General features: G+C 37.7%; 1 protein-coding gene across 1 annotated transcript in view; it reads left to right on the top strand.

Annotated features, from left to right (window-relative positions):
- Positions 1-13,451, top strand: part of CPED1 (cadherin like and PC-esterase domain containing 1) — a 131,387-nt gene that overhangs the window by 67,797 nt on the left and 50,139 nt on the right. The window contains exon 8 of the mRNA XM_083366680.1: positions 12,894-13,036. Within this exon, the coding sequence (XP_083222806.1) occupies positions 12,894-13,036 (143 nt within the window). The remainder of the gene's footprint in view (positions 1-12,893; positions 13,037-13,451) is intronic.

The following is a 13,451-nucleotide window of genomic DNA, read 5'->3' as shown; positions in this document are numbered from 1 at the left end:
CAAAGAATGCCGGCTGGTGGCCCCCAGGGGGAGGGCATTCTCAGTGGGTGCGCCAACCCTCTGGAACTGCTTGCCTACCAAAATCCGGATGGCCCCCGACCTTCGCACCTTCCGGCGCGACTTAAAAACTTACCTGTTCCAGCAGTCCGGCCTGGCCTGATAGCTCTTGGGGTTTCATTTGCTTTTAATATCGTTTTTTAATATTGTTTAACTGTATACCTACCTTACTCTGTACACTGCCCCGAGTCCCTCGGGAGAAGGGCGGTATATAAAAACAAACAAACAAACAAACAAACAAACAAACAAACAAATAAATAAATAAATAAATAAATAAAATTGCCACAAGTTCACCCTAAGCGAGGAAATAATCAGATGCTTATCAGCCTGGCTTGACATTAAGGAGTACAATTTATCTCCTGGCTAGGACAATCATTTCATAAACATGGCCATTAAATAATTACATCTGCTGGGACTTTCAGTCAAGAGAATTGTAAACGGTAGAGGGCTATAATACAACATTAAATGTAAGGTATTAAAAAAATGATACATATCCTGCTAGTATTTGGGTTAGTATTTGGAGTCAAGCTATTCTCCAAAGCAACTGAGGCCTGGACAAGAAGCAATGAATAGAATAGAATAGAATAGAATAGAATAGAATAGAATAGAATAGAATAGAATAGAATAGAATAGAATAGAATAGAATAGAATAGAATAGAATAGAATAGAATAGAATAGAATAAACAGAGCTTGAAGGGACTTGGAGCTCTTCTAGTCCAGCCCCCTGCTCAAGCAGGAGAACCTATACCATTTCAGTCAAGTGACTATCTAGCCTCTTAAAAAAACCCAGTGATGGAGATTTCTGATGGCAAGCTGTTCCACTGGTTAATTGTCCTCACTGTTAGGAAGTTTCTTCTTAATTCCAGGTTGACTCTTTCTTTGGTCAGTTTCCAACCATTGTTTCTTGTCCTGCCCTCTCGTGCCTTGCAGAATAGTTTGACCACCTCTTCTTTGTGGCAGCCTCTCAAATACTGGAATACTGCCATCCTGTCACCTCTGTTTCTTCTTTTCTTTAGACTAGCCAGACCCAAGTCTTGCAGCCATTCTTCATATGTTTTAGTCTTCAGGTCTTTGATCATTTTAATTGCTCTTCTCTGAACTTTTTCCAAGGTCTCAATATCTTTTTTGTAGTATGGTGACCAAAATTGGTTGCAGTGTTCTAGGTGTGGTCTCCCTAGGGTTTTATAAAGTGGTACCCGTACTTCGTGTGATCTTAATTCTATGCTTCTGTTTATACAACCCAGGATTGTATCAGCTTTTTTGGCTGCTCCTTCACACTGCTGGCTCATGGTTAAGTGATCGTTCTCTAGGACTCCAAGGTCCCTCTCACAGTTACTTTTTTAAGCCAGGTCTCACCAATCTGTATTTGTACTTTTGGTTTTTCCTGCCTAAATGTAAAACTTTGCTTTTCTCCACATTGAAACTCATTTTGTTGGATAAGGCCCATTGTTTAAGTTTGTCGAGATCTTTTTGGATTCTGAGCTTGTCTTTTTATATATATAAAAGTTTTATTAATTTTTAAAAATTACAGTCTTTAGTGCTTAGTAAACAACATGTTGTCTGGGTTCAGATATTTAACATTAACTTCTTCAATATAAATCTGTTCAATACTACACAATCCAGTATTTTTCCCCTGATTCCTTCTCCTTTTTTTCCCATTTTCTCTTCATTACACCATTACAATTTTTGGTACTGTTAATGTATATAGTGTTAAGATATAAGCATCTTCATATTTTACTAATATCATACAAATATTAATATCAATTCATAAATCAATAATGAATTCATTAATATCCTGTTTTAGTGCTCTTGTTAAAGTTTGATTTCCCATCAGTATTTGAAATATCTTTATCAGTTATGATTTTCTCAATATTATTTACATTTATATAGCTGAAAGTTTTATTCAAATCAATCCTCCTCTTATCTTCATATTTCCCATATCAAAAAAGGGAAAAATGCTATCTTTTTTTAATTGAAAAGTTTTATAAAAAGTTACAATATTATCCCCTTCCCAACCCCCCCAACCCCCCCTCCCCCACTTCCCAAAGCTGATTACAGGGTTACAAATATATAATAATCATAATCTAACTAACATTAATCAACTATATAAAAAACCATATATAATACACTTTAACCCGCCTTTAACATAATTACCAACACTCTAAAATACCCAACTTCTAGAAAAAATTTAAATTATAACAATAACAATCTAAAATTTACTCATAAGCTAAATGGAACTTTTTAGTCCCATATTTTTTCTGAATATAATCTATCCATCTTCTCCAAACCGAAATGTATCTCTCTTGTGAATGATCTTTCAAGTAATCAGAAATCTTAGCCATTTCTGCTAAGTTTGACACTTTAAGCGTCCACTCCTCTATAGTAGGCAGACAATCCTTCTTCCAATATTGCCCTACCAGTAACCTCGCAGCTGTTATCAAATTCAGCATCAAATTAATTTCTTTAGTGTCACAGTCTGTAATAACACCCAATAAAAATAATTGTGGAGTAAACTTTATCTTTCTCTTAAAAATCTTTTGAATGTTCCACCAAATTTTAATCCAAAAAGCTTTTATATTTCTACAAGTCCACCAAATATGAAAATAGGTAGCATCCAAACTACCACATCTCCAACATTTGGGCTGTAGATTGGAATACATACAAGACAGCTTTTTAGGATCCAAATGCTATCTATAAAACATTTTATAAAAATTTTCTCTTAAGTTTTGAGCTTGAGTAAATTTTACATTTCTAACCCAAATTACCCCCCACACATCCAATGGAATCGGTTCTTGAATATTTTGAGCCCACTTTACCATGCAATCTTTCACCAATTCCATTTCCGAATCCAATTCTATTAAAGCATTATAAATTCTCTTTATATGTGCTCGAGTTTGATCTTTGATCTGTTTTACCAAATTTTCATCCATCAGCGTCAAACCAACCTTCTGGTCTAACTTCCACCTAACTTGCAATTGAGTATACTGAAACCAAGACTGTACAATATTTTCTTGTTTTAACTCAGCTAGTGACCTTAATTGCCAGTCACTCCCTTCCAATCTAAGTAATTGCTTATAAGAAATCATATCCAAATTCACACTCATAGATACCCCCTCTATTGCGTGTCCAGGAATCCCCCAAATTGGTATTTTATAATTTAACTTATAATAATACTTTTTCCAAACACGCAATAAAGCACTTCTTAAAATGTGAGATTTAAAGGCCTTATCAACTTTTTTATCATAAATCAAATATGCATGCCACCCATATAATAAATCCCATCCCTCAATATAAAGTATACTTTTATTGGTTAAATTAAGCCAGTTGTAGTATTCTCACCCAGTTCCAAACATGCTGTTTACAATGTCTTAAGTAGTGCATTTTTCCCTTTGGTTGTCAGCAGCTAATGGCTGGCCATAGGAATGTAGCCGGTCTTTCCCCTGCCAGTTTGGAGGGCTTTTCTTGGATCTAACGGAAAGACTTCCATCTCTCTTTGATCAACAAGGCACCCCTCCTCTTCATCATCTCTTCGGGGCCAATTTGGGCCCTTTTCAGGGCCCCCAGCAGGGCAAAAATCGAGCACGGAAGGCAGAACCCTGCCTTCCTTCATCCCATCCCACCATGACACAAACCGGAAGTCCCTGGATCCTGAGGTTGTCTTCTGGGGTGTTGGCTATTCCTGCCAGTTTAATGTCATCTGGAAATTTGTTGAGTTTCCCATCTATTCCCTCATCTAAGTCATTTATGAAGATATTGAAGAGTACTGGGCCTAAGACGGAGCCTTGTGGTACCCCATTGCTTACTTCTCTCCATGTGGATGTAGTACCATTGAGGGCTACTTGTTGAATGCAGCTTGTCAGCCAGCTACAAATCTATCTGGTGGTGATGTTGTCTATCCCACCTTTTTCTAATTTACTAAGCAGCAGGTTGTGGTCTATTTTGTCAAATGCCTTCCTGAAGTCTAAATATACTATGTCCACAGCATTTCACTGGTCTACTAATTTAGTCACTTTATCAAAGAATGAAATAAGATTGGTTTGGCATGATCTGTTTTTAACAAACCCATGCTGGCTACTAGTTATAACTTTGCTTGCTTCTAATTGTTCACAGATCAGTTTTTTTATTATCTTTTCTAGGGTCTTCCCAGGTGTTAATGTTAGACTGATTGGTCTGTAGTTTCCTGGGTCTGTTTTCCCCCCTTTTTTGAAGATGGGAATCACATCAGCCCTTTTAAATCCTCAGGTACTTCTCCAGTGCTCCAGGTTTTTTGAAAGATGTGGTGCAATGGTTCTGAGATAACATCTGCCAGGTCCTTTGGAAGTCTGTGATGTAATCTGTCAGGTTCCAATGATTTATATTTGTTTAGATCAGATAGGTGTTCTCTTACTATTTTCTTGCTTATTTTAATTTTTGTTTCTAGTTTGTCTTTTGCAGTAGTTTTTTTGGTATGTTGGGCTATAATTTCTTTTTGTGTGAAGACTGATGCAAAGAATGAGTTAAGCAGCTCTGCTTTCTCCCTACCGCCTGTTACTTTCTTGCCATATTCTTCTCTTTAGTGGACGTACAGTTTCCTTGACTTTTTTCTTATTAATATGTTGAAAGAAACTTTTTTTTTATTATCCTTACTTTCTGTTGCAAGTCTTTGTTCATTCTGAGCCTTTGCTTTCCTGACTTCATCTTTGAATGTTCTGGCTGTCTATTGATAATCAGCCTTAGTTATGTGTCCCTCTTTCCATTTTTTGAACTTGTTCTTTTTGTCTTTCAGTTTATCAGAGAGATCTTTGTGCAGCCATGCTTGTTTCTTCTTGAATTTCTTGTTTTTCTTTTTCAGTGGTATTGTGCTGGTCTGGGCTTTTATGAACATATTTCTCAGAGTTTCCCATGCTTCTTGATTTGTTTTCCCCTTTAGGATTTTTGTCCATGGAATCTTTCCTAGGTTCTCTCTAAGGTTGTTAAAATCAGCTCTTTTGAAGTTTAAGACTCTGGTTGGATTATTTTCTATTGTTTGTGTTTGCATTATATTGAATTCTAGTTTTACATAGTCACTTTCACCCAAGGTTCCAGCAACTTCAACTCCCTCTATCACTTCTTTATTAGTAAGAATTAAGTCCAGTGTAGCTTTACTTCTAGTTCCCTCCTCCAGCTTTTGGATGACAAAAGTTGTCAGCTAGGTTGGTTAGGAATACAGTATGTTTGATCTCCCGCTCGCTGCAGAGTTTGTCTCCCAGTTGATATTTGGATAGTTGAAGTCTTTCATTACTATTGTGGTATGTTTCCTACATACATTTGTTAGCTAGTTGGCCAAGAGTCATCTATTTGATTAGTTGGGTGGCCTGTAATATACACCTATGGTAATGTCCGTTCCCCCCCCCTTTTATATTGACCCATATAAATTCTGGAGGGATTTTTTCTTTGATCATGTACATTTCTGTAGATATGTAGTGTTCTCTTACATATAGTGCAACTCCCCCTCCTCTTTTTGTAGATCAGTTTCTTTTGAACAATTTGTAACCATCCATCAGTACATTCCAGTGATGGGTGTCGTCACACCAGGTTTTTGTAATGGCAACTACATACCTGCCCTTGTGTACTATTGCTTCTAGTTCAGCCTCTTTGTTCCCCAAGTTTTGAGCATTTCTATATAAGTATTTAAGATTTTTATACCTGTCTGTAGGTATGTTTCCTGCACCTCCTAATTGTTTGAGTTTTTCTTTTTTCCTCATCATTCCCTACCTCATTGTTTGCTTTCTTTTCTTGGGAAAACAAAGATTGTTTTGTGCTCTAGAGATTCTAAAGACCCTTTCCCCTCAATTTTAGTTTAAAGCCCTTCTGATGAGTTGGGACAGTCTTTTTCCGAGTACATTTTCCCCTGTTTTCGTGAGGTGGCCTTACTAGAAACAGCTTCCATCCTGTGACAATATCTATAATACCATCAAGCATCCACATCTGCCTATCCCAGGGCCTTCATAAGGACTCAGTAGGTAGACAAAAATGCCAAATCTAGTCTAAACTTCTGACTGTGTGATTAATGATGATGATGATGAAGAAGATGATGATGATGATGGAAGGGACCTTGGAGATTTTCTAGTCCAACCCCCTACTCAGGCAGGAAACTCATTTACAGGGAGTTTTAATGAAAAACAATCTTTTAAAAAAAACTTTCAAGTTTTTTTTCAAGTTCCTGTTCGATGCACCAGAAATGTAAGGTCCCAGTCCCTTACTTAAACTTGAGATACCATATCAATCTAATCTTTTAACCCAAGTGGAGACTTCTTGATCAAGCAGCACTTTATTTGATCAAATTAAGCAGCTGGGTGGCCAGCGATCTGGAATGCTAGCAGTTACGTCCTGAAGTGCCAAACATTAGGAAATTGGTAGCATTGCTCTATAAACTTTGCTAGTCAATGAAAATCAGACAACAGAGCCATTACATCATAAGAAAGATATCAATCATTCCTGTACACTTGCTTAGTCCCTCCTTCAGTATATCCCATCCATGTACATGTTTCCCACACTTGCATGAAATTTCTCTGATGCAAAAGCTGATTACAAAAAGCAAGAAGCAACAGTTAGACTAAACAATTTCCCTCTGTTCCAGAACCCTTCACTCGAGTCTCAACATCTTGAGACATCTGGTACCGCCAGTCAAGGATTGCCGATGGGCAATCCACAGGGGGAGGGCGTTCTCTGTGGTTGCGCCTGCCCTATGGAATCAACTGCCAACGGAACTCCGGACTGCCCCCGACCATCGTTCATTTCACCGGGACCTAAAAACCTGGCTCCTTGAGCTATCTGGTCTGGACTGAGGGGTTTAATATTTTTAAATTGTGATTTAATTTTTGCGCCTAGACTTAATTTAATTTATTTTAATTTTATATTGGATTGTTTTTAAATTTTGCCTTGTAAACCGCCGTGAGTCCTTTGGGAATAGGGCGGTATATAAACCGAATAAATAAATAAATAAATAAATAAATAAATATTTCTTATCCATAACTATGGCACCCTAAGGATACCTGCATACATGCAAATGTTTCTCTGGGATCAGTAACGCAACAGGGATTGCTTTTTCCTTCCAGTAACTTATACCTAAAACCAGTTTATTGTATTTGGCAATTGTACTAAAAAAAATCTCATTCATTTAATTTGAAATCAAGTGAAAAATTGATTTAAATTATTTTATTAAAACAAATTAATGGCAATTCTTTTATAAAAAGTTGCCTCAAACAAAATGAGTTTGACATGCCTGCTCTAGATAGTTGAATGCTCCAAAATAAATTCTAGACCAGGCCTGTACATGCAGCCTACAAAGCACCCTTGGACAGAGCACAGACTTTTTTTTAATGTAATAAAATCACCACCACTGCCCTAAAAGTCATGTTGCCTAGTGCTTCCATGGCTTACCATGACCACAAGCTCCAACACTGTAGATGCTCCTCTAGTCACCAAATCATTGATTAGCCCACCAGCATTCCTTTGAAGACCACAAAGATTTTTAATTTATCAGTGTGGGCCTTTCCTTTCTACAAGATAAATAATAATAATATAATAATAATAATAATAATAATAATAATAATAATAATAATAATAATAATAATAATAATAATAGAAGAAGAAGAAGAAGAAGAAGAAGAAGAAGAAGAAGAAGAAGAAGAAGAAGAAGAAGAAGAAGAAGAAGAAGAAGAAGAAGAAGAAGAAGTTGGAAGGGACCTTGGAGGTCATCTAGTCCAACCCCTGCTCAGGCAGGAAAAACCCTATACCATTTCAGACAAATGGCTGGCCAGTCTCTTCTTAAAAACTTCCAGTGTTGGAGCATTCACCTGGAGGCAGGTTGTTCCACTGGTTAGTTGTTTCTCCTTAGTTCTAGGTTGCTTCTCTCCTTGACTAGTTTCCATCCGTTGCTTCTTGTCCTGCTTTCAGGTGCTTTGGAGAATAGCTTGACTCCCTCTTCTTTGTGGCAGCCCCTGAGATATTGGAACACTGCTATCATGTCACCCCTCACCCTTCTCTTCATTAAACTACACATACCCAATTCCAGCAACCATTCCCTATATGTTTTAGCCTCCAGTCCCCCAATCATCTTTGTTGCTCTTCTCTGTACTCTTTCTAGAGCAGACATGTCAAACACAAGGCCCGGGGGCCAGATCCGGCCCGCGAAGTGGTTTCATGCGGCCCGCAAAGCCATCCTGGAAACAGTGAGGGAACGGCCCCCACTGCCTTGGCCCTGGCCCAGAGACCCTCCTCCTGCCAGAGACCCTCAGATCTGTGGCACTCCTGCCCAGGCCCCCATAGGCACCCTTGATGTGAACGATGTAGAGCTGGCCATGCCCACCCAGTAGGCCATACGCACTTTAGCCATGCCCACCCAGTAGGCCACGCCCACCCAGGCCATACCCACCCGGCCCCCTGAGGGCAACCACAATGCTGATGCAGCCCTCAATGAAATTGAGTTTGACACCCCTGTTCTAGAGTCTCAACATCTTTTTTACATTGTGGTGACCAAAACTGGATGCAATATTTCAGGTGTGGCCTTACCAAGGCATTGTAAAGTGGTATTAGTACTTCACGTGATCTTGATTCTATCCCTCTGTTAATGCAGCCTAGCACTGTGTTGGCTTTTTTGGCAGCTGCAGCACACTGCTGGCTCATATTTAAGTGATTGTCCACTAGGACTCAAAAATCTCTCTCACAGTTACTACTATTGAGCAAGGTACCACCTATACTATACCTGTGCATTTGATTTTTCCTGCCTAAATGTAGAACCTTACTTTTTTCACCATTGAATTTCATTTTGTTAGATAGTGCCCAGTGTTCGAGTCTGTCCAGATCCTCCTGTATCTTAAGCCTATCTTCTGGAGTATTGGCTATTCCTGCCAGCTTGGTGTTGTCTGCAAATTTGATGAGTTCCCCATCTATCCCCTCATCCAAATCGTTGAGGAAGATGTTGAAGAGCTGCACAGAACTCTTCTAGATTTTCCTCTTGCCTTTCTGAGTTAACTCCTTGGTCTGTCATTGAGCAAGAATTGACTTTGTAGGGAAGCATATTATCATTTGATGTATATTTAACATATGTTCTACCTTTATTTACCAATTATATAATATTTGTATGCAATCCACATGGCAAGGTTTGGTGAAACGTACAATAGAAAAAATATATTTTTAAAATCATAAGATTAAAACATCGCCTGGCCCGCACCGCCTCTGCTGCCCGCATTGCACAGCCCCGCCATATAGAGTGGGCTCTGCTGCTCCCACAGCACCAGCCGTGCCAGCTCTGGCCCCAGGGAGGGGAGCCCGCCGCCAACACCCTTCGCACCTGTGACTGCAGCAGCACCGCCCCCCCACCCCCCGCCTCCTGCGCCCGCCAAGATGAGAGTTCCGGCACCTTTTTTTTTTAGAAAAAAAGCACTGGATGCAGGTGACCTCTTTTGTACAGTTTTTAATTGGACCAGCTGCAGACATCATGACTAATATAAACAAAGCCTTCCCCTTTACACCACTCTTTTAGCCACATATAGAATTTTGCTATACATTGGCCTTTTCCATTTTGTTACTTATACACTGGTAAAACCTCTGAAAAAGTAAGCCTACAACCTATCCTGCTAAGTTCCTGCCCCAAGCTCTGGAAATCATTCTGCACAGAAAGTACAACTTTTTGGGACAGATCATTAGTGTCAAGATGTACAATAGCATCTACATCACACTTCTTGCTGGCATTTTTCACTATCTTAAAAAATTCTGTTCTATTCTATTCATGCCTGGCTGCTCTTTTTTGTCTAGAGCTGCTGAATTCTGTCCCACCATCATCTCTTCTGTTTGTATGTCATCTCATAGGCATCTCAAATTCTACATCCATTTTTCTCATTTTAGTCTCAGCATCCAGAGATCCCAAATGTGTTTTTATGGCATTGAATGTGAAAGGAACACCTTCAGCTCATCTTATCTATTCCCAGGTGATCCAGTAACTGAGCACTGAAGTCAGCTGAAGCGTCCAGTTGCCACAATGGTCTTCCAGTTCACCTTTCAGCAACAATAGTCCTGTGCTTTCACCACAGTGTTTTTTTCCAGCAAGCATTCTGGAGAGCATTAAATTGCAAACATTACATGGAAAGAACATGAGTTAAACAGGCAGGCTATCCAGGAAAAATAAACATTCCGATAGAGGATGAGCTAAATTTAGAGGAATAGTGGGGTGAAAAGCCAGTATTTAAAATATTTTCCTGTGCATTATCACTGGCTGTTGTGAGCAATGGTGAGTACTATGGATATTTAGCACAAGAGGCGCAGTAATATCCCAAGAGTACTAGGGCATTTAGTTTTTCCTTAAAAGGAATTCATCAAGGGGAATTTAAGCCTGATGATATAGTTTCCCTGGCAAGTATACAGAGGTACCATGGTTTTTTCCAGGTTGTTCTAACTTACAGCTCTAGAGCCTCTTGCTAACTTCCCATCCAAGTACTAGCCAAGTCCAACTGTACGTATTTTCTAGTACTAGCTTCCATATACAGCTCAAAGAAAGTTAATAAAAAATTAATCATTTCTGTTTTATTCCCTATCTTCACCCCAATACAAGAAAAGAAATAATAGATTTTAGACTTTTTCTGACTAGCAGCACAGCAGAAAAAGATCATTTTCTTCAGTTAGCCTGAAAGGAATCCAGGCCCAGGAAGGCAAGGCTGACAAGTCTTCAAATTTTCCACAGAATAACCATGTTGTAGGAAAGGCTTTATTGTCTTGTTCATCCTTCTCAGATTTAGGGATGCTTGAAGTGGTTTTTATATTGAACTTTTCAACAAATCAACCTAGGTTCTTTTTCCAAGATGAATATGCAGATCAGAAATTCTCATTGCGAGATTGTTATTCTTTTTATAGGTTCTATCAATGCTTTCTTATTTATCTTTGTAAAATATTTTTAACCGTTTTTAGTTTGAGTAATGGAGATCCAGTGTGGTCTAGTGGTTAAGGCATTAGGCTGGAAACAGAGGCTATGGGTTTTGTCCCACTTTAGCCATGAAGCCAGCTGGGTGACCTTGAGCCAGTTCCTCTTTCTTATCCCTAGGAAGAAGGCAGTGGCAAACTACTTTCAAAATCTTGCCAAAAAACCAGAGACTGGTCCAGGCAATCACCAGGAGTCAACACCGATTCAAAGTCACAAAAAGGAAAAAAAAGACTATTACAGTACAGTCACTTAATTCTATGTCCAGTAGATGGAGGTAATGTGTTAGAGAAACTCTTTTCAGTCAAGTGATACATTGTGATCCCCCCTTAGTATTATTTCTTTTTAATCAATAAGTAGATAACAGATAATCAATGAAAGAAAACTATTGAGTGTGGTTATTATTCTCCATATAATGTTGTAGTTATGATCACATTAGTTTTCTTGATGTAGAGGGAGATTACAATCTATTCATTACAAGGAAGGAAAAATACTTAGCAAGTCATAAAACGTGGGGTTTTTTTTTTGGCACAGCTGTCATTCATTTATTCTTCCTCCTAAGAAAAAAGTTATCTTCCCTTTTTCCCCCAATTCAGTTCTCTCACCTCACAGTTTTATGCTATCTGTTTGTATACCAAGGACAAGAGGCAGAGAAATTGCTCCAAGAGACAGGAAGTCTCTTAGAATTCCTTTTTCCCCCAAACGGTCATCTTTTAACCCTTCATGGAACACAAGTAGAAATATACTTTAGGGAATAAAAATAAATGCAGAGAGGACTGAACAAATACTGCTAGGAAGTTAGAGCTTCATTTTTTTAACACTCATTCTGGCAGTCTTTAGAAATACATAGTTAAGGTAAACTTCAATCCATTGTTTTAGTTATTTTATTATGAAAGGATTATAAATTAGTTTGAGATTTGTGCAGAAAATGGAAAGGGGTAAATCATTTTAAAATGTAAATAAACAAAAACAGTTGGTGTCCATAAACATAAATGAGCATGCAGGCACCTGAGAACACAAACAACCTCCAGAATTACTTTGCTCATAAATGAACCTTTTATGATCATGAATCATGATCACCATGAATCTCTTTATTATTTTTTATTAAATATTTTTACAGAATAAAAACAATGCAATTTTAAAGAAGACAAAGCAGAGAAAAGTGACAAGTAAACAAGAAATAAATAGAAACAACAAAGAGAAAAAATAAAAAAGCAACATCTCATCTTTTTATAGCAATCATGAATGCATTTATATTTTATCCCTTCTCTCTAAAATTATATTGTGGTTCCATTCTTTCCACATTCTATTATTTCTAATTATCAATCCCATAAATCAGAAGTTTCTTTTTTTCCAATTTTCAGCAGAAAGTCTATAAAAGTTTTCCAGTTACTGACAAATGTGTCATTGTCTTTTCCCTCTTCAAACAGTTAATTTTGGTGTCTCTGCAAATTCTGTCATTGTCCTCAACCTTTCCTCCATTGTGGGTATTTCAAAGCCTTCCCATATGACATTTCATGATTTTATCCATTTTGTCAGTAAGAAAATCAAAGTTACAAATATCCAGAAACTCAGCTGAAGTAAATAATTGCCAAAAGAGAAAATAAAGTGATTTCTGCAACTCCAGAGATCTTGATTTAATGTAAATGTATGTCAGATGTATACTTTTTTGGTAATTCATTTCAATATATGTCTGAAGCCAGCTGTGTACTGTAAAGGAACAAAACTATCTTTCCAACCCCCTTTGAACTTGATATCTGCTTCCAGAATATGGAACTGTCTACTATTTCTTTTAAGTGGAAAATGGCAGGATTAAGCTTACAGTTTGAGAAATCCCTGGGGTTAAAGAAATATATATTTCTTTATATATTTTTAAAAACATGCTTCTCTTTTTCTTTTACAGTTGCAAACATTTTTTCAGACATTTTTGAGGGCTGCTTCTCCTCAGCAGGCTTTGGATGACATGAAAGAAGCAATAAGCAAACTCTTGTTGATAACTGAGGTTTTCAGCGAAGCAGCGTTACCTCAGCCACAAACTACAAGCCAGTAAGTGGTTGAATATAGACAATTTTCCAAGAAATGTTCTTTGGTTTACCCAGAAGTAATTTCAAGTTAGAGAGAATGGTTGGGATTGAATGACAAGTCAGCAGATTAGTTAATAATATCTTATATTATTTATAAAAATGTTCTTTTGCTCTGGAATTTTGCTCAATACCCATGAGATGAAAAGTGTACTTATAAAATAAATAATGAAATAAGATAGATTTGGTTTTCATCTTGGCTCTGCCTTTTTCCTGGTTTCATCTGAGCCAAGTGCTGTCCTCATCTAAAAAGATTGTGCACACCTATTCTAAAGGAAAAATAGAATGCTAATACAATAAACCAAGTTGGCTTAATATCCAAGGCAGAAAACACATTCCACAGCTTGACTGGTTTTGCAATCAAAAACCTTTCTATAATC

The sequence above is a fragment of the Vipera ursinii genome, assembly GCF_947247035.1.
Source record: "Vipera ursinii genome assembly, chromosome: 6".
Taxonomy (NCBI): Eukaryota; Metazoa; Chordata; class Lepidosauria; order Squamata; family Viperidae; genus Vipera; species Vipera ursinii.
Note: the sequence above shows the minus strand (reverse complement) of the source record. Positions and strands in the feature narration are given on the sequence as shown.